Source organism: Zea mays, chromosome 6, assembly GCF_902167145.1.
Source record: "Zea mays cultivar B73 chromosome 6, Zm-B73-REFERENCE-NAM-5.0, whole genome shotgun sequence".
Taxonomy (NCBI): Eukaryota; Viridiplantae; Streptophyta; class Magnoliopsida; order Poales; family Poaceae; genus Zea; species Zea mays.
The window spans coordinates 27,439,428-27,466,756 of NC_050101.1; the positions used below are offsets into that span (position 1 = coordinate 27,439,428).

The following is a 27,329-nucleotide window of genomic DNA, read 5'->3' on the forward strand; positions in this document are numbered from 1 at the left end:
CAAGTTTGCTTAAGAGTGCAAGCCATGTTCTTGTGAAAAGTTGGGAGATAATTAAGCCTGAAGTTGGACTGTCAGACTACTTGAGGTCTGAAATTCAGAGTAACAGTGTGATGGGATGAACTTTGAGCTCGATTTTGAATGGGATCCAGTGACTTTTTGTGGGAGCACATTGTATCAAAGTTATAGATGGTTTATAACTCTACAACTTTGCTGCAGAAAGTTGGCATAGGTTTCACACAAAATCGGGAGTAAATTGAGCTCCAAAATGCACTGTCAGGCTGTCTGAATACCATTTCCCCATGGTACAGTGACCTGATAAGGATCAGGCCGCCAACGCGGCAACTTCACCGCCGGCGACCGATTGCCGCCGTGATTCGTGCGGCAGCCGGTCCACGTTGTTCTCGGGGTAAGTGGGTAACACCGGTGTACGCCGCCGTGGATAAGCTTCAACCGATAAAGAACTCCGGCCACCGTACTGTGTCACCACGGTAGAAGCCGATAAGAACTCCGGTGATAGCCGTCGTCCGGCCTTGCGCCGCGTGGCCTAGCCTCTCTGCAGCACCGCCGTGACACCTTAAGGTTGTCCCATCGTCGTCGGGGAGCCTGCCACGGCAATGGACACGAAATCACCGCGCCACAGTTTTTACTTATCTCCGACCGCCACCCGTCGCCGTTAAAATTACTGGCCACCGTTGAAGCTGCCTATAAATTGAGCCCTCCCCTAGCTGCGTAGCATCATCACCCACCCAGCCCCAGCAATTGTTAGCAGTCGTGCCTCCGAGAGCTCGAATTTGGATTTCTCCCCAAAACTGTTTCCGCCACCGTGAACTCGCCTCACCGCGTCTAGCCCCTCTCCCGGTCAGTTCACCTCTTCCTCTTCCTCGTTCAAGTTTTCCCTTAAGCCTACGATGCTTGCCGAGCCACTGAATTGAATTAGGAGTCCATTAATCACCGGGAACACGACAAGCTAACCGCCACGCTTTCGGTCACCGTGGCTAGAGCTCCATAGTTAGTCTTATATGCAATTAGTTTGGGGAAAATATTCCCCTGGTCATGAATTTGGGTTAGCCTTAGTCTCGACGCCGGTCATCGCCTCAATCGGCTGGTCCAGGACCTCGCCGGAGTTTCTCCGCGCGAGAACGCCGTCGTGGACCTCCCACTGCAAAGAAATAGAACCTGGGGGGTTTATTTGCAAAGCGTCAGTGACTTGAACAAATAGTAAAAGAATTCGTTCTCAGTTAACCAAAAACCAGAGGCCCTTTCTGCAAAGCTGCCAGGGCGCGGGCGCACGCGCGCGCTTTCCTCGTTGAGCTGGGCCGCCTGGGCTGGATTTGGCCCAGGTCTGTTCGTCTCTTTTCCTTTTTCTTTTATTTCCATAGCCAAAATAATTATAGAAAAATGTAGAAAAATGGTAAAATTGTGAAACCAATTTTCCTAGGTTTTTTATTTTCCCTAGAATTTAATAAAAATGAGTGTGTGATTTTTAGTGGAAATAAGAAATTTTAGGGCATTTAAAGTGGTTAAAAGTATTAGTTATGGATTTTTAGAAAACAATTGGTAAGTCCAAAAATGCCCAAACTTTTTATGGGAACTTAAAACAATATTTAGAAGCCTTGGGTAGGGTTTGAGTTGATTTGGACCATGTTTGATAACTAGAACCCAAAACCACCCCCATGCCCTTTGAACTCCTTTACCGACTCCGGAAACCCTAAATTCTCGGAGTTCCGTGAAGGAAAGTTGTATTCAAGACATAGATAATAAGTTTATATTATCTTTGCATCCTCATGCACATTACATGGCATCCATTCTTATATGTGTATATATATGGTTATGTTAGAACGTGAAGAAGAAATAGAAGTCACCGAAGAAGGGACACCACCACCCTCGGATTCTCAAGCAGGCAACTGCTTCTACTTCGATATTTGTGGATCCGAACCCGACTCACCTGTGAACGAAGGCAAGCCCCGGTGCATGCAACCCCTTTCCTTGTGTTTTTAAATAATTTTCGCACACTTTAAGTCTAGTGAAATGTGCATTAGGTTTATAGGAGTTGCTTGGAACCCGTTGATGCATTGCTTTCCTTGATATCCATACCTTTATAGATACTTCTGTGAAGTATCAAAATATGATTTACAAAAATGCTTAGCCTTGCTTAGATCTTGTGGATAGAGGTTGTCCTTAGCCTAGCCCGGGAAAGGATGGCTTCTACCTGCAAGAATATTTTTTCATGTGGAGCAATAGTGGGATCTTACTGCAAAGTTCCCTGTGATGCTCTTTCATCCTAAGGAACAGAAACAATCCTAAGGATGGAAATACTTAAATTGAGACTTGGGTTAGGAACAGGTGATGTTCTACCCAGGTTGATTAAGGATTGATGCGTATGTAGGCGTGCTGACCGAGGACCCTTTAACTGGTCACATGCCTCGTCATGGGTAAGCCTTGCCTCGGGCAGACTAAGGCCAGAATAAGATAACACGAAATGGGCGTGGAGCGGTGGCGAGAGTAGCGTGTACCCTTCGTGGCAAGAGGCTGGACGGTGGTGTATCTGTGCTCTCGGTTTGCGTGAACCTGATCTGGTCTTAAGAACCCCGGTGGCGGGTTGACATATGCAAGGGTTAAGTGCTACATATGTCGTGTGATTGGAGATCCTCAGTTGAGTATAATCGATTCGGATCGCCGTACCTTCGCGGTTATGAAGACTTGGTCACTTCCCTGCAACCTAAGTCAGGATGTGAACACTATGGATAAAAATGATGTTGTATTGATGAGATGTTGAAATTAGACTAGATGCAAATAGAGTCTATTAATACTTAATATGGCGTTAAAAGATTGAAAGTAAGGACTCACTTTAGTAAGCTACTTCTGCAAAAGTATAAGTTGATTTTTGCTAAAGCCTCTCCTTGACTCCTATTTATCCAGCATACCCTTGAGAGTCTTTTCCTTAGTCGGGTAAGACTTGCTGAGTAATTCCATACTCAGGGTTTATCCCTTCGTTGTTTTTAGGTGAGGAAGTAGCAGATTTCTGTTGCTTCTGTGCTAAGGTGGTTCCCCATGATGAAAAACAAGACTGAAGTGCGGGAGGACTTGGTCCTCCACATAGGATCTTCTGCTTAAAACTTATCGGGAGGAGTTTGTGCCTCCCTTGGTTTGTATAATATTACTACTCAGCACTCACCTTTTTAGTTCTGGTCTGTAATAAAACAACTTGAGATTGCTTTTAAAATAAATGTAAGTTATGTAATCGCTTCCGCATTTCTTTATCTCAGATGTTCTGTAATGTCTGCAAGACGGGTGAAACGTTCCTGGTAAGGTAAGGAAAGATACCGAGCTTGTCAAGTAGTTCAGGGGCACCTACAGGGTTATCTGAGGTCCGTTGGACAAGGACAACTGTAGGTGGGCCTAATTACTTGGGAGGTTTCGTCACATGGGACATGGTATTTTGTAAAACCTTCTATACCTAATGTTCATTTAAAGTTAAATATAGAATAAAAAAAAGTTTTAGATAGACTAAACCACTAATACATAGAAGCTATATAGTGACGGTTCTAGATGTATTTGCACTGTTATTTTCGGTGCCACCAGTGCTAGGGTCAATGGAAAACAACATTTCCATTGTCGGTTATTTCTACTGGCGATTCTCTTAATGCAACCACTAGTGGAAATGCACTTTCCACTAGTGGTTTTCTTTATTTGGCCGCTAGTGTTAGTTTTCCCATTTTTTCAAATTTACAAAACAAAACTAAATTATATATATTTAAACACACAAACAAATATATGCATATTGAAATCAACATGGAATTAAATTATATCAGACGTTTATATACATCGAAGTCTTGTGTTTACAACCATCACATATTACTAGGTAGGTGCCCGTGCGATGCCACGGAACATAAATTGCGAACCTTCAATGGACTTCATTTGAGACAAGTGATGCCCAAAAAAATGGGGGTAAATTGACACAGCTATCACTTGCATTACTTGCCCTATGCGCGGAAGAAGCTGACACAGCTATCACCCATGAAGATTTTCGGTTAACTTGTGGAACCGGACTTCATTTGAGACAAGACAACAATACCAGTGTTGAGCTTGCCACTCGGCCATGGCACACGCGAGAACACGGGATGATCAAGTAAGAACTGAACAGAATGCACTAATACAAAAGGTTGGCTTGCGTTCGCTTCCTTGCTCCACAGGAAGCATAGCTGATATACAAATCGAGAAGCAATTTATGTTCTGTGGCATCGCACGGGCACCTACTTAGTCAACACTTAAGTTCACTGTTTTTTTTAAAAATAATAAAGTTCACCAATCAGATTGGTGGGATTTAGAATTGAGGGATTGAATACAGACATTAAGTTCTTTCAGCGCAGCAGGAACTCCCTGAATCCAAGCATGTATACCAATTCTTGGCCCTCCGCACAAGAATCTGCAAGAGGTCCCCAAGAGGTTAGGTTTTATATATCACAAGAGGTGCAAGTTAGATCTAGGGCACATCAAGAGGTGCAGGTTAGATTCCAATACCTTCTAAAAATGCATCTGAAGATAAAATGCATCTGAAGATAAAACAAACCACAATGTATTGCATAATCCACTTGTATTGTGTGGTGATGAAACTAAATGTAAAAATATACTAAACAAAAAGGTGACAAGGTATGTACGTTTTCATCAATTGTTTTGTGTCCTTACAAAGATTTGGGAGTAGAGAACAGACGAAGTGCATCATTAAGTGTCTGAACATCATTTAGGAATTATATCATGATGGAGCAGTAGGCAGGGTTGAACAGTAGCTGATGCTTTGTTACCTGATAGATATATATTCATCAGTATGCAACACTGGAAAGTGGAAAGACATGATAAACAACACAAGTGGGCAGACTCAAGCATAAGTTTCACTCTATCCCTATGGTGAGTATGATCAGGGCATTTCATTGAGCATAAAAAGTAGCTTCGATGTGAACGTTTATAGCATAAATCTGAAAGCCTTTTTGTCAAGCTTCTTTTTCAAACTCAATATATATTGGTCTGGCCATAAGCAGATAATAACAATAAGCAGATAATATCATGTTCATTGACATAGAGAAGCTGCAAAATGTAACTTGCACGCCTTGCCATTTTACGACCGGATCATTTTACTGGATAATCAGACAAACGTTTCATAATTAACATATGAACAAAATTACAAAAAATGATATGGCTGAAACGAAACCTCTCAGTCAAGATTTAACAATTAATAAGGGTTTGTAATTTCAGGCTTTTAATCTGTTTAGTGATATAATGATATCTAGTAAATGTGTGTACCTTGGAAAATCCTGGTCCAACAATAGGATCCTTGTACCAATAGAACATTCCTCCTTGAATATCCAGGCATAAATTGAGAGAAACAAAAATATATGCACATGGTCTACAGACCTCAGGGCACTTCAGTGTTCTTCCCATGGATTGTATTGCTTTATAGAACTTCTTGTGAACCTGAATTCGGATCAACCTTATGTTGCTTTACTGGATGAATTGAACAATTCAAAAATAGAAATGTTGTAACACTTTCCATATATCTATTGTTTTAAGTAAAGATTTAGAAACTACTGGATTTTTTTAAAAAATATATATATATATTAAAGACATGAAAGGATGAGAAGAAGTTTGAGCTTGACATCACATATTCAACGTTCTCCCAACACACATACAACACAGGCTCTGCTTCAGTAGAAATAGAGTTCAGTAGTCGTTTAAGCAAACTGACTAACCAACACAGGCTCTGCTTCAGTAGAAAAGCAAAGAGCACACGACCCAAACAAATGGTACCATCGAAGCGATGATACAAAACAATGAGCAGCAGCGAGCCTCAACCTGACAATAGCTTCTTGTCAGGGGATTGAAGCGCGACGGAGCCGAGCTTGGGCTTGGAGTACTTCCTGTACACCGCCTTCTGCTTGCTTTCCAGAGCCAGGGTATGGAAGCTGATAAGCCGCCTAGCGCATTCCCTGCGGTTACGGTTAAAAGCATCATCCTCAGCAACCAACAAGTTACTCCTAGCCAAAGAATTGAAAAGTAATCTACATTGTTTTCAGCACACAGGATTGTTGTGAAATACCTACAGAGATCGTCAAGCAGCTCTTACGGCGGCAGCTGCCCCCTCGATGAAGACCGGTTCAGTCCCCCGCCACCCGCCATCGTCATCCACCGGCCAGCGCGCCTTCTAAGCGCCTGTTTGTTTGAGATAAGAGTTTGGTTGTGAGCAGTTAGTTCGGAGAAGTTTGTAGGCAGTCGCGGACGATGATGGAGAGGTTGAGCGCCTTAACGACGCAGTCGGAGAAGTCGGGGACGAGGCAGACGAGCGGGGGCCGCGCGAGGGGCGAGTCCCGACTCCCGAGATCCGAAGAGCAAGCATGAGGGAGAGGGGAGGGTGCCGGGATGGAGATCACGGGGGTGCGGCTGAGGTCGACGCCACGACAACGGCGAGGGTGGAGGGAGGTAATCGCGATCTGCGGGGGCCGGCTGCGGCTCGTGCGGAGGAGGGGGGGCAGGAGGCGGCGGGACGATGGGGTGCTCGCACGGTTGGACGATGGGGGCGGGGCGATGCGTGGGGGTGAGAGTGCGCGCATCGGACGCATCAGACGGTCGAGAGACTCTAAAGTGTATTGGACGGTTGAGATCGTCAGAAGGCAGAACAAGCAGAGGCAGCCTACCCCTTAGAGCCTTAATAGGTAGTATATAGATTTTAGCTAGGCGTAGGGTGCACGTGGGAATGAGAATGAGATTTACGGGGAGGGGGTAATGAGAATGGCAGAACATGGAATGGCAGCCGGGAATGAGAATTGGCAGAACACGGAATGGCAGCAAGGAATGGGAATGGGCTTTGCGGGGAGGGGGGATGAGAAAGACAGTGCGGGGAGGGGGAATGAGAATGACAGAACACAGAATGGCAACCCATGTTTGCCATGTTTCCACTTCGATTCCTAGATCAATAAATACAATGCTAGATTGCTAGTGCTATGAAATTATACTAAATCAAGAGAGAGATGAAAACCTCATACTACAACATAATACAATGGATGTAGGTATCACTCATTGCTATGCTCCTCAACAAAAATCAGCTGGTAGCTGCCGCAGTTAGCTTGTACTTAATGTATGCTCTGATAAAGGGATCTAGCTCTCCATCCATTACGCCAGTGATGTCCGACGTCTCACACCCTGTCCTGACATCCTTGACGAGCTTGTAGGGGTGGAAGACGTAGTTGCGTATCTGCTGCCCCCACTCTGCCTTCACAATGTCTCCACGGATCTGCTTGATTTCTGATGCACGCTGCTCCAGGGCGATCACCAGCAGCTTCGCTTTGAGCCGGCTGAGGGCCTTTATTTTGTTGGCCAGCTGGCTCCTCTCCTCTGCAAAGTTGGACATTAAAAACAAATGCCAGATTTATCTCGTATTACCTGCAGTTACTTTGACTTCTTGATTTCAATTTTCAAAGATATTTCAGACATCCTGGCTACACAAAGTTGTAAATAGCTTTTCTGCAAGAGTGGCAATCCAGCATTGGTAAAAGCTAAGATTTTACCTATCAACTATGGTCACGATTCAGGGGTAGGAAGTTCTGGTACTTTCAGGAGGGCATCAATTAGTTTTTCACATCTTTTGCTTACCACCAATTCATTTACTACTTTTTTTTGCTTTTTTTGTAATCGATTGCCTAAGATCCAATGTACATAGAGAAGACTGAGTATGTGTTGTTCACCACAATGCAAATGCAAACTGGTGTGAAATTATACCTGAGCAGCGAACTGCAATTCCAGTTGGAATATGAACCATGCGAACAGCCGTTTCCACCTTGTTCACGTTCTGGCCTCCTTTACCTCCAGCTCTTGTGAAGCTTATCTCCAGGTCCTCTTCAGGTATGTCCACAGCCATGGATTCCTCTGGTAGAAGAGGCATAACCTCAACACCAGCAAAGCTTGTCTGCATAAAGTAGCACATATAGCAGAAAACTGAAAATTAGAAAGGTACAATATCTTTAACTTAGACAAAATGTTGATAAATTTACAGAATTAGAACAGTGCAATGAAAATATTACCTGTCGAAGCCCTTTAGCATTAAATGGTGATTGACGAACAATCCTGTGTGTCCCTTTCTCGCCAGAGAGATAGCCATAAGCATATCTCCCCTCTAGTTCAACAGTTGCTGATTTTATACCGGCCTGTTCACCAGGTGATTTCTCAACTACTCGTGTCTTATAACGCTGCTTCTCTCCCCATCTAACATACATCCTTAGTAACATGTCAGCCCAATCCTGCATAGATCAAACGATTTTTTTAGTAGGATACAAGCACACATAGAGTAAGCAAACAAATGCTTTTAAATGAAAATTTTGGTCATCGACATTCTTTCATGAGGTCAGTACATAACTATATTTTTTCACAACCATGCCAGACAGATCCATATAATTAATAGGTGAGTGCCCGTGCGTTGCAACGGAACCGCTACATTGCAGCCATATACGTGTGTTGCTATGGTTTCTATATATCACATATGTCGATCTTGTTTAAATGGGTGTTGTGGAAAACTGGCAATCATTTTTAAGTAGCAATATACTATATGTTACCATGAAGCACTGGTTTCGTACAACAATAACGAAATGTTATTGTTAAGTAGCAATACCCATAAATTAGCACTAAGATGAACGACAATTGCTCAACTCGGTTTTATCCTGTGAAATAGAATACAACAAAATTACCATTCTAAGCAAACAAAGCTTCAGAGTCCACAATAATATCATCAGTTCACTACTACAGGTGCCATAAGGTAGAAAGCAATAAAGGCTAACACAAAGTTTCAAATCACATGCACTGCATGATAAAAAATAAGTTACCGCAAAAACAGATGGTACAAGCATTGTGCCATTGTAGACCTTATATTGGGATAAGAACACAGACTCCTATCTCATCTCATAAGTTAAAGGCTTCATACCGCGAGATAGGAGCAGAGCCCACAAGGGACGCCTTTGCCACTATCTCTTCGGTCACCACCCCTCCGCGGTGGGCGTGAAGACGACATTTGGAAAAGAAATTCAAAACCCGCAATCTGCTCCACAACTAAACACCTACATAGAAGGGATCTTGTAGCTCCACAATCAGCTAATATGTGCAAGCAGGTTCTTTTGGAAAAGAAATTCAAAACCCAAGAATAACATAGGTTGTTTGCTTAGTACCTCCATCCGGTTTTGACTTTTGTCACAACCAACAAAATGAAGACCATCAATTTCAAGCATGGGAACAAAACAGGGATTGACCTATAATAAATAAATAAATAAAGAAAAGAAACAAGTAATAAGTTCCAAGCATATTATTACAATGCACATAAAAAATAATAACTAATAGGATGTTTATAAACAAAGATTGATGACAAACCCCATATCTATGATGATAACGCTCATCTACATGTGGAGAACTTATGTACCTAAAAGTTCCAATCAATAGTCTACCGGCTGCAGCAGCTTCCCGAGCGAGGTCCGCTCCGCCGTGTCAAGACCACAACCATGGATGCACACATTAACTTTCTATGATTCATTCTTCTGCAGACTCGAAACGTTATCAGTTCCAGCAAAACACTGAAAGAAAGATAGATGTAGCTTTGGCCAACGACAACTCTTGAGGCTCTAGGATAAAGTTCAAGCAATCTCATAAGCAGTACTTGAGCAGTATACAACAACACAAATGCCATGCAACGGAGACAAAAATTAGTCTGCATATACATCCTTATGCTAGTGAAGGACTGATTATCACCTCAACATTAGCATAGTTGATGTGAGAAACCAATATTGATCTAAGCAGCAGCAAGCAAGCTAACAAATCTTGATTGTGTTTGATAGAACAAAAACCTTATTACTATTTTTAAATTTGTTTTCATTCAGTAATCACTTAACCAAAGGACGAATAAAGCTTCAGCACAAATTTTCCTCTCTCAATTTTCATTTTTACCAATTTGTAAAAGGTTGCAGGAACCAGCAGTGTAAATTAACAAGCCACTATAAAGGCATACAAAAGAACTAAATATGGTAACAAGTTAAAGTGTGCAATATCGATGGGGATATAGCTTAATGTTGTGCAGCTTACATCTGAGAACCCGACCACTCTGCAGTTCCAATCTGCAAAAATAGCTTTACATTATACTCTATATTCAGATAGCACATGAAGTAAAAGCACAGGGCCATAAGAAGATGAGAATGTTGGTATTTTCCTATCAGTCAAAGCAAACATCCTATCAAATATTTCCCTACCAAGCAAAGCAAACATCCTATCAAATCTTTCTCTAATAGGCAAATCAAATATCCTACACATTCCTACATTAGGTTTCAATTACAGAAAAATAATTTGGAGCATCAATTGTGTGAAATATAGTTGTGAGCTCGTTTTTCAAATATCATGATTGTCAACTACAACAGAATGGTTTGTCTAGTTCACCTGTTTGTAACTTACATCAAAGTTCTATTTTCTCTACAGTAGAGTTCGACAAAAAGATTAGAAGATCACTATAAGAAAACAGATAACAAGCACATAGAAAAGTTATATGGACTTAACCATAACTGTTTTGTAGTCATGGTTTCCTAATACACCGCATGCATACATATGCCATGACTACACTATTTTTCTAAAACAAAACAATTAACACAGTTTAGCAAATAAAGGAAACTGTACCTTGAAGGTGCTTCGGTTCTTGATCATCGGATCATCACTAACAAAGCTTCGCAATTGACCTACTATTTAAGGATTTATCTTTTGCAGGTCACATATAGATGGAGATTGCCGCACAAGCGGCGTTAAATTATCTATGCACCAGTTAGGAAGTAGCAGTAACAAGCTTATTGACTCCAGTCTAAAATGTAGGGAAAAAGAAACGATTAGCGACTGGTTGAGGGTCAACAACACATCATTGTATCATCATAAATAAAAAAAATGTGGAGCTCACCTGGAGCTTCTTGATAGCTGAGCCATCTTTGTTAAACTATAACTCATTAGCTGCTTTTACTCTTAAGTTCACCTTCCTTTGAAGGCGCACATTCTTCCCTATTGGAGAAGCCATAAGGCCGACCGTAGAAGTGGTGTGTGCGGTTAGACACATAAATTAGTCGATAAAAAACATATATTACCATCGATTTCAATATCTCATAATTGTGGCATTGACTTGACTGCCAAACAATATAGAAACAGATGAATTCAATATAATTGTGGCTTCAAAAAACATCCACTAAAGGTAGCTTTTAAGAGTATGATAAAACCAAATGGTCAAGGCATAATAATAAGTTTATTCAATGGTTATATCTAACAACAATCGAATTCATCTTAAGAGTATGATAAAACCAAATGGTCAAGGCATAACAATAATAACTTTTAAGAGTACGCTGCATGTAAAAATCTAGTGATGCAGTGAATATAACTCACTGCAGGCCACATGTCTCACTACAGATGAAGGCAAACAAAAAAGAAAATTACACCAAGAGAATAAATAATCAAGCATACAAAAATAAAAATAAAGAGACATTAGGGTTTAACTCTCTGCATTGTGATTTAAGTCTGTGATACTTTTAAGTGCTGATCTGAATATAATTCTCTGCAATGTGATTTAAGTCTGTTATACTTTTAAGCGCTGATCTGAGTATAACACTAATCAGGAAAAACTTGGTCTAAATATACCACTGGTCTGAGTATACCACTAATCAAGAAAAACTTATGTGATACTGCTATGAGTTCGAATGAAGAGACGAGAAAATTACCTGGGAGAGCGCCGAGAAGCCATAGATCGAACAGATGCACGTAAACAGCTAGCAAGAAATGGGAAGTAATCAGTAAAAATGCATTTAAGTCATGGAATGAGTCACTTAAAAGATTTAGTGCTACTGCTATGAGTACATCGCAAGAAAAAATTTAGTGCTGATTTGAATATAACTCACTGCAATGTGATTTAAGTCTCAGATTTTTGAACAGGGCTAGAGTAACTATTCTAGTATTAAATATGCTTACTAATTCACAATTGCACGACACAAATATCAGTAGAATATATATAAAAGGTTTACGTTATTGTTTTTCCCCTTTTAAATTCGAGAGCATGTTTAACTCACATGAAAGAATGAAGGTTTATCTGAGTGAAAAAATTACCTAAGAACATAAATATCAGCTGGTTCATCTATATCCAGCCATTCTTCAATATCCAATTCATTGGGTTGACATACGTCTCAATGTTCCATGTTCCTACACAGATCATGTATTATCAAGACTTTGCGGATTAAATGATAGAACATCACTCCAAACTACAAACTACAGAATAATAAGTAGCATGCTTTTACATATTTCAGCTGGCCAACAAGTAGCAGCTGAGTCTGATTGCTGCTACTGGCATGTCACCACCATATCAGGAATTCCGGATTCAGGAGTAAGTGAGTAGCAGGAATGCGAATTCAGTCCAAAGAAATTATGGGAGAAGAAACGATGTTATTAGACCGACTAAATTTGTATGCATGGTGTCTGTACCAGAGCTCTCTAACGTCAACATACTGGGCACGAAGGATCTCTGATTTCTGCCTTCTATGCCTGCATGGTGCAACCTTCATTTGACTCTCTGAGTGGCAAAGTAGACTACATTAGCATACGTACAGGGCGGCACGTAGGCCAATGAACGACGACCACAATCTAAAAGACACTCCATCCCGTGAGGGAGTTATTATACCAGTCAGGGAGGATACCGCATTACCATTGCTATCAAATGATCAACTACCTTTAACTCTACTATAGTCAGGTGCCCGTATATTGTTACTTCACATCATGCTTGTTAAGACGCATAATTGCATCCATGTTTGCTAGTAGAAACTTCTCCATTTTGAAGTATAGTGAATGGTAGTTGCAATTCTTTAGTATTCGTCAAAATAAATATGCCATGAATTTTTAGATCGAGGGGTTTGTAGACTCACTCATCTTGGTCAATACCAGAGCCATTCATTGCTGGTGTGTGTCACTCTTGGATTGCGTCGACCCATAGATGAAGAAATCTGAGAGTGATATTTTCCTGTGGCGGGAGGCGAGGAACCGGCCACCGTTCCGAGAGGAGGTGACCTTGTTGCTGCGGCTGTCATGGCGTGCTGACGATGAGTAGTGGCACAGGTCCGTCTACGAGGTGGAGCACGTCATGTTATCCTGGAAGGAACATGGCGACATTTGGATTGCAACGACGGGTCGCTCACGAATTTGCAAAGCGATAGGATGGCAGGTCGAGCAATAAGTTGAATATAACTCACTGCATTGTGATTTAAGTCTCAGGTTTTTGAACAGGGCTAGAGTAACTATTCTAGTATTAAATATGCTTACTAATTCATAATTGCACGACTTAAGCATGAGTGTGGACGCCTACGTTAGGGTCTTAAGGAGTAGTAAAGACTTACCTCGACAAAGACAAATTATAATTGTGAGCAGTAGCTCCCCGGATGATAGGCGCACAACACCTGCATGAGGTTTCAGGACTGTACCTGATAGAAATGTATAATGCTGCTATCTAGAGCAGGTGCTAACCTGATAGGGAGTGAGCTGGACAGGAAACTGAAGTTTGTTGAAGCCGGTCACTACTGAGTACTGATGACAGGTATATCATCTCGAAGAATAACAAGGACCAACATGTTTGCCACTACTGAAGCTAGCATATCCTCTGGTCCACTTCAAAGTACCGATGGCTCGCCTTTTCTGCTGAATTATTGCCGCCCGAAGACCCCTGCTTCTTTTTATAGCAATAGCAAAGCAGGGGGAGGCATGACAACACAAACTTCAGAAAACCCTATCTAAACAGAGCAATGGAGAGAGTACCTGGGGTGGAAGAGCAGAAGTCAGCAGACCAAGTTAACCAAGCTGGTCTAGCTGATGAGAGTACCACAGTACCGTGGCTGAAGTTGGGTCTTGATGCGCCAAAAAGTGAAGAAGTCAAGCCTCAAGAGGTGAAACCAGTGGGCACTCCACATAGGACTTTCTCCTGCAACTACTGCATGAGAAAGTTTTTCAGTTCGCAGGCTCTCGGTGGGCACCAGAATGCGCACAAGAGGGGAGGTGTGCAGCAAGAAAGACATACAGACTTCAGATGATGATGGGCCTTCCTCCATCCGCTTCCTTTCTCCATCCTTCGAGAGTGAACTCGCACTCCACGATTATGAAGGGTCATGGTGAAAGAGCTGCGGTTCCCGTAGCAAGATTCGACGGAGGCCGAATGAGTGGTTGGATGCCTTTTGCAGTTGAAGAACCTGGAGGGTTAGTATGGCCAGGAAGCTTCACAACAAGTTCAGATGAGTCCAAGAAGCAAATGGAGAAAAATCTTGACCTAACCCTACGTTTGTAAATTAAACTGTAATAAGAAGTAGGTCATCATATGTAAGCATTTTATGATTCGACCAGACGAGGGAAGGCCTGCAGGAGAACCACTCGGGGCTCGACCGGCGGTCACTCGCGGTCTCGCGCAGTCGGCCGTAATTTCACAGCAAAAAAACACAACGGAAGCCAACAAATTTCCCTGCCTCCGCAGCATTTGAGATTGAGAAAAGCCCTAGGTGGACATTTTGTCAATCAGACTGAAGAACCCTAATTATGTGGCTGCTCTACTGCGGGGCACGAGGAGCAGAGGGGAACCCAGGGAGGTGGAGGCGCCCGCGGGTGTGTGGATGAGGATCTGTCGTCGCGGTTGGGGAAGGTCCTGCGTTGCGCGAGCGTGGGCGAGGAGCAGAGCGCATCGAGCGGCACCACACCGCACCCAACCTCATCCCTGTCACCGTCGGTTGCGCTAGGAGGAGTGGGAGATGAGGAGGTGAGAGGAGGCGGCAACCATGTCACGGTGGAGGCTGGTCGGGGAGGCGAGGACGCGTGGTTGTGGGCGGCTGGGGAGGTGGAGCAGAGGCGGAGGGAGAGGCGGTGAGGGCGCCGAGCGCAGAGACGGAGGAAGGGAGGAGGCCGAGCGCAGATCCGAGCGCAGAGACGGAGGGAGGGGCAGGACGGGGAGGAGTGGGAGACGTGGTGCGCGGCGTGGAGCTCCACGAGGCAGGGGTGGCCGCGGCACGCCTCGAGGCAGCGGACCTCGCGGCGGAACATCTTGTCGAATGCGTCGCTCTCGCCGTTGATGGCGGGGAGCAGAGGGAAGGAGGGTGGGGGATCGGCGGCGCGATAGGCAGAACCGTGCACCAGATTGAGTGTGGACGCCTACGTTAGGGAAGGAGTTGGAGCGGGAGGGGAGTGGAGGAGGTGGTGGAAGTGGTCGCGACGCGCACGGCCCGCAAGCAGAGGCGACGGACGAACGGTGATGATTTGACGCATATAGATGGACGGTGTAGATTGGCTGAAGGCAGAACCAGGGGAGGCAGCCTACCCCTTAGAGCCTTAATAGGTAGTATAGATATACATCAAAGTTCTTGCCTAAGCTCTAATAACTATCTCAGCTAAGAGACAGTCTACTAATTTATGTGAGTACTCTAAACTCTAGCCTTGCTAATGTACCGGTAGCATCGTGACATTTTCCTTCAACTGGAATGACCTCTTTCAATATTAATGTGCATAGGTCCTCAATTATGCGATACAATGCATCTTCGGTCAAGTTCTTCGGCTTTCCTTGTTGAAATTACTGTAAGGTCTCGTTTGTTTCGTTGGAATTGAATTTCATTCTAATTATCATAATTTAGACACAAACTGATTAAGTTAATATATTTTTATATGTAATATATTTGTATAATATACTAAATTATATGAGAGAAATAGTTATACGCTAAACTTATGCTATAGAGAAGCAAATAGAGGAGTGTGCTATAAGTTGTACATTTGAAAAGTAACATGTAAATCTATAGAATCAATTTCCATCTCTCACCTATGAATTTGAGATAGGATTATATATAAACTTTGCAAAGTTGTGGAATGTCACATTCTAAAAACTAGCCTACTCTATTAGTTAGATTCTGATTCCTCAAAATGAAGGAAAACAAACGGGGCATAAAGGAAGTTTATAGATATCATCTATTTACACTCAATAACACATTTTCATCTTTAATGACATAAATACATACATGACTATTACTAATAATACTTGGCCAGGGTTCGTGATGTATCGTCCGTTCTGTTTCATGAACTCTCACACATAGAACCCACATAGGACTGATCCAGGTGGTTGCTTGTGGCACTACATAACGGGAGATTGGTTATTTAGTTACAACATTGCCCTATGTATGTACATGTATGATATGTATTTACAAATTCACATACTTACTGGCTAGTTATAATGGATGTATAGTGGCACACTTTTTTTGACAAATCATACATTCCACCTTCCCACTTATAGAACCTATATGCCCTGTGATCTCAAATAGAATCACCATGTTATTCTAAAATTCTCATCGATATAAGTATGCATACATAAAAAAGGCTTACATCTCTAAGATGCTGAGGAATTTTGCACAGGTCAAAGGGTCGTAGTTCAATGAGTAGAGCCCAACACCTTTCCAACCTTAGAATAAATGATGAAGCATATCCAGTGGTCCCTGTACGAATAAAATTTGTGATGCATGTGTATTGAAATTATTAATTTTATTTATGAAAAATCACACTTACTTAAAGTTATACGGGGCCACTACGACTTCCCTGTCTTGAAATTCAAGCATTGTGTGTCCTATGTAGGTGGCGTATCTTGCTTCAAAATCCTTCTTCATATTCTATGTAAGCTTCTCAACTGCTCCATCTGTCTTTCCTTTTTAATTCTTCGTTGTATTTTCCAATTCTGAAAATGTGATTTTCCTCGGATATCTATATTGGGTTGAGATACCCCAACCCTTTTGAGAGAACCTAGAGAGGGGTGAGTAGGTGATCCTACAAAAACATAACTAAGAACAACAAACTTGGTATATAAATGGGGTTAGTGAAATATAAAACCAAATTCCATCAAGAATAGAAGGAGGATTTCTTCACTTATTTGCTCTCACAATATGTGTATTGAAACTAGAGCAATAATGAAAGTGAAGTGGGGAGCTCAGAAGAACAAAATCGCAATGAAATTAAGTGGACAATAAGACACGGTGATTTATCCCGTGGTTTGGCCAAAGGCCTACCTCCACGTTGTGACATCCCAATGGATGACGGTTGCACTCAACCCCTCTCAAGTGATCCAAAGATCAAACTTGAGTACCATAGTTGTCTTCCTTATAGTATATTCTCGTTTGTGTGGAATCTCCATAAGTTGGAGTCTCTCACACCTTACATAATATGGTCATTATCAAGGACAAGATTAAGGGTGGGTACAACAACACGCACAAGAGCACAAATCCAGCAAGACCCCACACAACAAGTGAAGAAAAGAGTGCACGAATAAAAACTGATAGAGTCTCAACTCCAAATGTGCTCAAATCTCTCTCTCGAATGAACCAAAGCGTGATCGGAGTCTCGGAGTTTGTTGTATGCTCTTGTGATTCTTTTTCGGTGTGTTGCACGAATGCTGCTCCATGGCGCCCATGGGGTCACTAACTAGTACAAACTACATTTCCTAAGAACTTATTGCAATCCTAATAACATTAAAACATATTCTAATGCATCACTAATTGTTTCTATGTTGTTGATAATCAACCCACATTTGTTGTGCAATTGTGTCTCTGAGATTGTTTCCTTGTTCATTGCCTTGATCATTGCTTTGATCTCCATCTGGAAGGTCAACAACATTGCCTTGAACATTTTCTATCTGATCTTCTAACCATTGTTCATCTCCTTTGAGAGATCGAATAATGTTGTGCAAGACGGCAGCTGCTACCGGTATCTTCACTTGGTTTTCTATTTTGTGAAATGTGGCAACCTTAAGGATGGGGAAGCATTTCTTTATAACTCCCAAGGCCCTCTCAATATGAATCCTCAACATTGCATGGCGATGATTAAAGATCTCCTTGTAGTTTTGTGGTCTTCGACGACCTGCCCCATATTCCTTCAAATGATACCTAACTCCACGATATGGGGTAAGGAAAGATGCTTTGTTGGCATAACCGCCATCTACTAAATAAAATTTCCCTAGGGGTACTTGAAAGCCACTATTCATTGCAGCCCTAAGAACTCTAGCATCCGTCGCGGACCCCTCCCACCCACTGGATATGAAAGTTACATTGAGATCAAAATCACACGCTACCATTACATTTTGAGTAAGAATGCCCTTCCTATTCCTAATGGAGCGGCTTTGTCAGGTGATATCGATATAGGCACATGAGTGCCATCGATTGTGCCAATGCAATTCTGCATAGAAAAAACTACATGTGATTTTCTAAACATTGGAAGGAAAAGGACAATTATTGACATATGATAGAATAGTCCATGTAATCACCTTGAAGTAAGGATAAAACCTAGGATTCCTTTTGATTTTTTGATGGACATGATTAGGATTTGGTGGCTTCAGGAATTGCTTGGAGAGGACATGAACAACTAGGTCAAAGAAATGCTTTATGTGATGATGAAATGTATCACCACTGAAAGGATCACGATGCCCAAGAGGGGGGGTGAATTGGGCTTTTCTAAAAATCAACACTAATTAAAAGCTAAGCAAGAGCCCAACTTCACCCCAACAACTAGCACTAAGCTAATAATACTAGAAATACAATAATGCTAAGACAATACTTCAAATACTTGCTAAACAAATACACAATGTAAAGTGCTTGAATTAAGTGCGGAATGTAAAGCAAGGTTTAGAAGACTCCTCCAATTTTTCCCGAGGTATCGAAGAGTCGGCACTCTCCACTAGTCCTCGTTGGAGCACCCGCGCAAGGGTATCGCTCCCCCTTGGTCCTCGCAAGAACCAAGTGCTCACTACGAGATGATCCTTTGCCACTCCGGCGCGGTGGATCCCTCGAGACCGCTTACAAACTTGAGTCGGGTCACCAACAAGATCTTCACGGTGATCACCGAGCTCCCAACGCCACCAAGCCGTCTAGGTGATGTCGATCACCAAGAGTAACAAGCCGTAGACTTTCGCTTTACCAAGAGAAGCCTAATGCAAGTGGTGTGTGCTCTAGGTGGCTCTCGCTAGCGCTAATGAGGAACAAATGCAGATTAGGATTCTCTAATCTCCTCACTAGGCTTTTGGTACTTGCAATGCTCTAGCAATGTGCTGGAATAAATGTGGGTTCAAGACATTGAATATGGTGGGTGGAAGGGGTATAAATAGCCCTCACCCACCAACTAGCCGTTACCAGCATTTTCCTGCGCGTGGGCGCACCGGACAGTCCGGTGCGCCACCGGTGCGCCAACGGTCGTTTCCAACGGCTAGTTCTGACAGTTAGCCGTTGGGCTGATGGCACACCAGACGGTGCACTGTCCGGTGCGCTATCCGGTGCGCCACTATAATTCAACTCTGAAACCTGCGCTCTCGGGTTTCTACGTGGGGAAGGCTCTTCCCTGGGCCAGCCTGGCCCCACCTGGCAGAGGGTGCACTGGACAGTCCGGTGCACACCGGACAGTCCGGTGCCCCAGGGCCAGAAACCCTACTTCTTGTTTTTCAGCTATTTTTCAAATCGGTTTTCGTTCTAACTTGTGAGTGAGTTCTAGAGTGACACCTAGCACTTAATGTGAGTGTGATTGTGCACCAACACTACACTAGAACTCTCTTGGTCAAACTACTCATCGACAACCCCTCTTTATAGTACGGCTAAAAGAGAATAAAAGACCTTACTAAATCACGAGTGTCCACATCTCCTTGACACTCGGACTCCATAGTCCTTCACCTTTTGTTTCGTTGTTTTAGCCGTCGCTTCGAATTCTTATCTCTGGGATTGTTTTCACCATTGTAGTACTTCTACCTGTAATGCGACCTAACTTACCATTTGTCTCTGCAAAACACACGTTAGTCACATATAACATTACGTTGTCATTAATCACTAAAACCAACCAGGGGCCTAGATACTTTCAATCTCCCCCTTTTTGGTGATTGATGACAACCCTACAAGATTTGTGAGAGTAGTTTATTTTGAAGTTTCTGTCAATAGAAAGGATGGTTAGTTATACTCAGTAATCTTTGACAGAAAGAACGTGTACCATAATAATAAGAGTGAGCGCATACACATCGTAAGATTCTTGTTCATATAAAAGTGAAGTTAAATCAATGAAACAAGAACTTGAAGACTGGTGATAAAATATAAGGTGAAAACATAATTCACACAGTCAATCATAAGCAACGAGAGTATATATAGAGTTTGTGAGCCAAAAACACCAAGCTAGTACAGAGAGTAGCAAGCACATATATTACATCAAAATGACTCTCTACTAACTCTCTAACTCCCCCTAGCTCTCACAACTCATATCTCTCCCCCTTTGGCGTCAAACACCAAAAGGGTACCCGAACCTACACATCTGAGGCGGGAGGAGGCGGCGAGGGCGCATCCGGTCACGGTCGAGTCAGCAGAGCAAACGCCAGCGGGGGGTCAGAGTCAGTCTCGGATCCAGGATCTGCGGTAGAAGCTGGAGCTGCTACTGACTCGGACGGAGGCCGCGCTGCAGAAGCTGCCGGAACTGAAGTGGTCACAGATACTGCCGCAGCAGTAGTGGTAACAGCAGAAGCTGGTGGCACTGGCGGCTGAGGGCAGACAGAGCTGAGAACCGGTGACGTGAAAGCCAGGGTGACCGGCCGGAACGGAGAGGAAGAAGGACCAACAGAAGGAAGAGGGGGTCCTGACTGAATCGCTGGCACAACAGGAGCCTGAAGCGGAGGAGGTGGTGCAGACTAAACCGGGGGAACTGACACACCAGAATGCTGTAGCATAAGAGCCATGAATGCCCTGCTCCCAGCCCGATCCTGGAGTAGCTGCTGCTGAAGAGAATCATGTCTGTCCTGTATAGTCTGAAACATCGAGAGCATCCTCTCGGATAACTGCTGATGGGCTGCTGCCTGGCGGGTCTGCTCGGCTGCCAAGTGAGCCTGCTGCTGAGTGAGAGTCTGAAGAATCGAAGCAATAGTATGGTCAATAGCCGGAGGGGCAGCAGGGCTAGCACTAGAACTCCCAGCCTCATGATCATGTGAGCGTGGAGGCATAGGAGGCGGAGGCGGAGGAGGAACCCCAAAATCATCATCATCATCATCAACTGCTGCATCCTGAGCTTCGAACTGATGAAGAGCAGCATCCTCGGCCTGAGAGTCAAAAAAATGGAGCAGAAGCTGGCACATGAGCCTCAGGCACAGGACGGTAGGACCCAAAGACAAGGCGTGAGGCCTCAAGTTTGCCCTAAAACTGGGGAGGCCGAATCAGCTGCGCAAAAATGTGGCACAAGTAGTGAGCATACGGCAGCTGGCGTCGAGCACGCAGACCATCCAATACAGTGTCCTCGATCTCACAAATAAGGAAATCCACGACGTCAAACTCGGAGTGAGAGACCAGGGCACCAAGGAGCCAGAGCTGGATATGTGTGGTAGCCTCCCTGTATCCCATCCTCGACGGAAGAGTCCGTCAGATAAGCTCAAATAAGTACTTGGCTGCTGTAGTAAAATCTGCCGGTGAACATCGCGACCCATCTGAGAAGGGCGGGCGGAACAGAGCCGCGACGTGAGCTGTACCCGGAGCCACACCACTGTGAGGGCGACGAGGAGGGTCAGAGGTGCCGTAGCATAAGCTGTGAAGTCGAGTCGACGACTCGAGAAATCCAAAGAGCTGGCGAATCTGACTGGCAGTAATAGTGACATCCTCTCGCTCAAAACGAAACCTCATCCAGTGATGATCTGGGTCTATCCATATAGTCGCGTAGAAAACTCGGACCCACTCCTCAACATACCTGCCGCTGGTAGTCAAAAGAGTCAGAAGGCCAGGCAGATATGTGAGGTGCACCTCAGAGTCAGCACCGGCGGCAAGCAGAAAAGCTGGAAGATCCAAAAGCCGGTGCACTCGCAGAGCAATCTGTGCAGACATCTGAGCTCTGAACAAGGACTCCTGAATACGGGTGCTGAAAAGGTCAACTGTAGCAGGGTCCCTCTGAGCCGGTAACCAAGATTCCACGGGTACGTATCTGAACCTACGTACTCGTGCCGCTGTAGCACGCTGAAGGTCAAAAAGTCTGGGATCCGCAGCAAGTGGTCGTACCTCAGTCTCATCGCGCTCCCGAAATCGAGGTGGAGGGATAGGAGGAGCTGAAGCGGGAGCGGGAGGAGGAGCAGTGGAAGCTGGTGTAGTGGAGGTAGCGGGTGTGGCTGTGGTGGTGGATGGCGCAACAGGGGTGATGGGAGCAGGCAGAGTGGGTGGTGGAGTGGAAGCAGTGGTGTGAGTGGAGGAGCAAGGCCGGGAGGCGAGACGACGAACACAGTACGCAATCTAATCCGACGGAGTCTGTGGCTGATCTCCAAGCTCGGCCTGCGCAGCGGCTGCTGCTGCTACTGCCGCTGCACGAGCTGCTCTGTTTGTACGCTGCTTCTTGCAACCTTCCTGCTGCTCCAAGTATACTGTCTTGCCCTTGACCTGCCTGAAGGGGCGACGAGGATCCTCATCATTGCCTCCCCCTGGCGCCGACACATTCTTCGTGCGCGGCATCCTAACCTGATGACTGCAAATGAGAGAGAGTGACTAAGCACAGATCGATAATATCCGATAGAATATCAAAGGATGAGATGACTACCTGGAAAGCTCACACGAGAGGTGACGATCCAGGCAGGACAGGTGACGGCACACGGGCAATCAAGGTCACTGAAATGATAGAAGAGGTGAGCACGTATTAGTCACATAGTCATAAGTATATGAAATGTGAATAAATACATATACAGAGAAATATGGCACAGGAAACAAGAGATGAGACGATCGAGAGGTCAAACGACGTGAAAACAGCGTTTGAACGATAAAAAGTGCCATAGGAGGTTTGGAATTCGAATTGAGGCACGAAATGACATGGAATTGAGCTGATACTTCACGAATAGGTTTATATAGGTGAATATGAGTGAAGTGTGTGTTTGGTTTGAATTTAGGCGAATAAAATGAGATTTGGGCACTCGGCTCGGAAGAGATCGCTCGAAACGGGGAATTTGGTGAAATTAAAGCCTGGAATATCGGATGAGCGTGAAATTTGGCGTATATGTTACTGGAGGTGTTGTGAAGGTGCCTGAAAAATCTGGGTTCAATTGGAGCATTTTTGGCTGGTTTGGGCATTTCACCGAGCACGTGACGTGCGGAGTTCTAGGGTTTCGGTGAAAAGACTATTTGAAGTGGGAAAACCCTCCCGAAGGAGCTAGGAACCTGCAAGGATACTCAATGGCCACATAGGAACACATTGCACCACATGGATTCACTGGGATTCACAGGATTTTGAATTGGGCACAAAGGGTGGAAATAGGGGGTGCACAGCCTAGAGAAATAGAGAGAGAGAGAAGACAGAGGGAGAAGGGGCTGCTCACCGAGCGAGGGCAGGAGAGGAGCACTGGGTCGAGGTCGCCGGAGAACAGTGGACACCGGTGAGGGCTTGTCGCCGGCGAGGGGGGCTGGAGATCGCCAGAGACAGAGAGGAGAGGCAGAACAGAGAAGAGAAATGTCAGGCCTCGGGCGCGAGAGGGGAAAGATTTTTTAAAAAACCGAATATGGTCGCACCGGACAGTCTATAGTGCCTCTCCGGTGCACACCGGACAGCGCACAGTAGTTGTCCGGTGAACCACCGGACAGCGCACAGGAGAAAGGAATTTTAGCGCGCGGCTGCCGGTGCACCGGACATTGCACAGGGCAGTGTCCGGTGCACACCGGACTGTCCGGTGAGCCCAGACAGAGGGAAAATTTGGATTTTTTGAATTTTTTCTATCTAGTTCCCAACCAAACCAAATCCCAACTTATAAACACACAAAATAACACTTGTTGGGACAGGTATTGGCACCCTCATATACTTTTCTCATAATTTTCAAAATATTTTGCCATAGGCTAGATACTTTTTAGAGAAAATAGGCAAATTGTGAAATTTGCATTTCGGCCTTGCACTAAGGGTTTTCATGAGTGATTTGAGTTTTGAATACTCCCCCTAAGTGCATCACCTCATGCATATTTCAAGAACCAACAATTGCATAAAAAGTAAGAATTTAAGTGCTTAAAGCTTAAAACTAAGACTTGTCAAGTTTGATCCGAGTTAAGCTTTTTCACTCGCTTTGTTGGCGGTTATCTCAACTAGGTTAGACAAGCCCTAGATGCAATACAAGAAATTTAAACATGCAATGCAAGCTTGACAACACCATTTGACATTTTACATAAAATTTCTGAGATCAAAAATATTTAGTTCATTCCTCAACATGCAAAAGCGGGTCTTATCAAGTGGCTTAGTGAAAATATCCGCTAATTGATCTTCCGACCTCACTCCTTCTAAAATGATATCTCCTTTGGCAACATGATCTCTAAGGAAGTGATGACGGATATCAATGTGCTTGGTGCGAGAGTGTTGTACAGGGTTATTAGCAATTTTAACAGCACTCTCATTATCACACAACAAAGGTACCTTTTCTAGAACTACGCCATAGTCTAGAAGAGTTTGTTTCATATATAAAATTTGTGTGCAACAAGCACCTGCGGCAATGTATTCCGCTTCGGTAGTTGACAAGGCAACACTATTTTGCTTTTTGGATGTCCATGAAACTAGTGATCTACCAAGCAGATGGCATCCCCCAGAAGTACTTTTCCTATCAATTTTGCAACCGGCATAATCCGAATCGGAATAGCCAATTAAATCAAAAGTAGCTCCTTTGGGATACCACAGACCAACGCTTGTGGTGTGCCTGAGATACCTAAGAATTCTCTTAACAGCGCGAAGATGAGCTTTCTTAGGATTAGATTGAAATCTAGCACACATGCAGACACTAAACATAACATCGGGCCTAGATGCGGTAAGGTACAATAAACTACCAATCATAGAACGGTAGAGAGTTTGATTAACCGGGTTACCTCCCTCATCTAAGTCGAGATGTCCATTTGTAGGCATGGGGGTCTTGATTGGTTTGCACTTCTCCATGTTTAACCTTTTCAACAAGTCTTTGGTATACTTCTCTTGTGAGAGAAAGTTACCATCTTTCATTTGCTTGACTTGAAAACCGAGGAAGTACGTTAGCTCACCAATCATTGACATCTCGAACTTCTTCGACATCAACTCACCAAATTCCTTGCAATGATAGTCATTTGTCGAGCCAAAGCTTATATCATCAACATATACTTGACAAATGAAAATATCACTGTTATGTTTCTTTGTGAATAGAGTTGTGTCGACGGTCCCGATCTTGAAGCCCTTTTCGTTGAGGAAGTCGCGAAGGCGCTCATACCAAGCCCTTGGAGCTTGCTTTAGCCCATATAGTGCCTTGGACAACCTGTAAGCATGGTTAGGATATCTAGGGTCTTCAAATCCAGGTGGTTGCTCAACATATACAAGTTCATTTATGAAGCCATTTAAAAATGCACTTTTTACATCCATTTGATAAAGTTTTATATCATAGCATGATGCATATGCAAGTAGGATACGGATGGCTTCCAGTCGAGCAACCAGTGCAAAGGTCTCTCTAAAATCTAAGCCTTGAACTTGAGAGAAACCCTTTGCAACAAGTCTTGCCTTGTTCCTTACAATCACACCTTGATCATCTTGTTTGTTTCTGAACACCCACTTTGTTCCAATGATTCTTGCATCTTGTGGGGGCTTCTCCAAGGTCCAAACTTCGTTACGGGTGAAGTTGTTAAGTTCTTCATGCATGGCATTCACCCAGTCTGGATCCTGTAGCGCCTCATCTATACAAGTAGGCTCAACACAAGAAACAAATGAGTGATGTTCAATAAAAGAAGCATGTCTATGTGATCGAGTAATAACCCCTTGTGAAGGACTCTTGATGATTTGGTTTTGAGGATGAGCTTGAAGTAGTGATGAGTTTCTCCTGTCAACCACTTGGGAAGAAGATCCTGGAGCATCAGCATCTTCAGCTTGTACCCTTGCTTGTTCATGAGAGACAAATGTATCTTCATTTGCATGCCTCTCATCTTTTTCATCATCTTGTGGTACATTTGATGAATAAGGTCTGTCAATGTTTTGCACCTCTTCTTCATCTTCTTTTGGTTTGATAGCTCCAATTGGCATGTTCTTCATTGCTTCCCTAAGTGGCTCATCACCTACATCATCAAGATTTTCAAGTGCTCCTTGGGAGCCATTAGTTTCATCAAATTCCACATCATATGTTTCTTCTACCACGCCAGTGGCATGGTTGAATACACGATATGCTTTGGACTTTAATGAATAACCCAAAAGAAAACCAATATCACAACGTCTTTGAAACTTCCCTAGGTGATGACGTTTCTTGTAGATGTAGCATTTGCACCCAAACACCCGGAAGAAGGAGACGTCTGGCTTTTTCCCATTTAGCAGTTCATAGGGAGTCTTCGCAAGTAGCCGGTGAGGAAATAGCCTGTTTGATGCATAACATGCAGTGTTGAAAGCTTCGGCCCAAAACCTCTCCGGTGTGTTATACTCATCAATCATTGTTCTTGCAAGTGTGATCAAGGTCCTATTTTTTCTTTCAACAACTCCATTTTGTTGAGGTGTGTATGTGGCAGATACTTCATGCTTGATCCCAATTTCATCACAGTACTCATGAATGTTGGTGTTGTCAAATTCTTTGCCATTGTCACTTCTAATCTTCTTGATCTTGCAATCAAATTCATTTTGTGCTTTCTTGGCAAACTTCTTGAATATAGATGCAACTTCAGATTTGTCATGGCGAAAGAACACCCAAGTGTATCTTGAGAAGTCATCAACAATCACTAGACAGTAGAGGTTGCCACCGGCACTTACATAATTTGTAGGTCCAAATAAATCCATATGAAGTAGTTCCAGTGGCCTTGATGTTGACATGAAAGCATTAGTAGGATGTGTATTAGCAACTTGCTTTCCAGCTTGACATGCATTACATGGCTTGTCTTTTTCAAACACCACATCCTTTAATCCTCTAACCATGTCTTTCTTTAATACCTTCTTGAGTGTGCTCATCCCAACATGTGCAAGCCTCCTATGCCAAAGCCATCCAAGTGAAGCTTTGGTGAAGAGGCAAGTTCTTAAGTCTGCATCTTCTGAAGTGAAATCCACTAAGTAGAGGTTGTTGTATCTAAATCCCTTGAACACCATTGATTCATCATCCATCTTTGTTACAATAACCTCTGTTGGAGTGAATAAGCATTGAAGTCCAAGATCACAGAGTTGACCCACTGATAATAAATTGAAGCTCAAAGGTGCAACTAAGAGAACATTTGATATTGATAAATCATTTGAAATTGCCACCTTGCCAAGTCCTTGCACTTTTCCTTTTGAATTGTCTCCAAATGTGATTTTATCTTGTC

At 43.6% G+C, this 27,329-nt stretch overlaps 1 protein-coding gene, 1 long non-coding RNA gene and 1 pseudogene across 14 annotated transcripts; 1 reads left to right on the forward strand and 2 right to left on the reverse strand.

The window, feature by feature from the left end:
* Window positions 1-6,932: 6,932 nt before the first annotated feature.
* LOC109940337 (peptide chain release factor PrfB1, chloroplastic) lies at window positions 6,933-7,982 on the reverse strand. The gene is made up of 2 exons (XM_020539813.3): window positions 7,768-7,982; window positions 6,933-7,383 (listed from the first exon to the last, which is right to left on the reverse strand). The coding sequence occupies exons 1-2, from the start codon at window positions 7,970-7,972 to the stop codon at window positions 7,091-7,093; spliced, it is 498 nt and encodes a 165-aa protein (XP_020395402.1). The 5' UTR covers window positions 7,973-7,982; the 3' UTR covers window positions 6,933-7,090.
* A 268-nt stretch (window positions 7,983-8,250) lies between these two features.
* LOC109940361 (uncharacterized) lies at window positions 8,251-13,728 on the reverse strand. Of its 13 annotated transcripts, none has more exons than XR_004850090.1 (11): window positions 13,552-13,728; window positions 13,425-13,484; window positions 12,957-13,152; window positions 12,148-12,240; window positions 11,766-11,813; window positions 10,961-11,058; window positions 10,690-10,867; window positions 10,108-10,139; window positions 9,452-9,566; window positions 9,204-9,284; window positions 8,339-9,095 (listed from the first exon to the last, which is right to left on the reverse strand). It is a non-coding gene; the product is annotated as an uncharacterized lncRNA (long non-coding RNA). The 13 variants fall into 13 exon arrangements; XR_004850089.1 differs by having other exon boundaries at window positions 12,957-13,179; XR_004850085.1 differs by lacking the exon at window positions 13,552-13,728 and adding an exon at window positions 8,254-8,285 and having other exon boundaries at window positions 8,963-9,095; window positions 12,957-13,519.
* Window positions 13,729-13,782: 54 nt separating this feature from the next.
* Window positions 13,783-14,433, forward strand: LOC103629112 (zinc finger protein 4-like; annotated as a pseudogene).
* Window positions 14,434-27,329: the final 12,896 nt, after the last annotated feature.

Excerpts from the sequence above, each read along its gene's own strand:
- LOC109940337 (XM_020539813.3), bottom strand. The coding sequence starts at position 7,972 with ATGTGCTACTTTATGCAGACAAGCTTTGCTGGTGTTGAGGTTATGCCT. Across the intron at positions 7,384-7,767 it reads AATTGCAGTTCGCTGCTCAG|AGGAGAGGAGCCAGCTGGCC; the intron begins GTATAATTTCAC and ends CCAACTTTGCAG.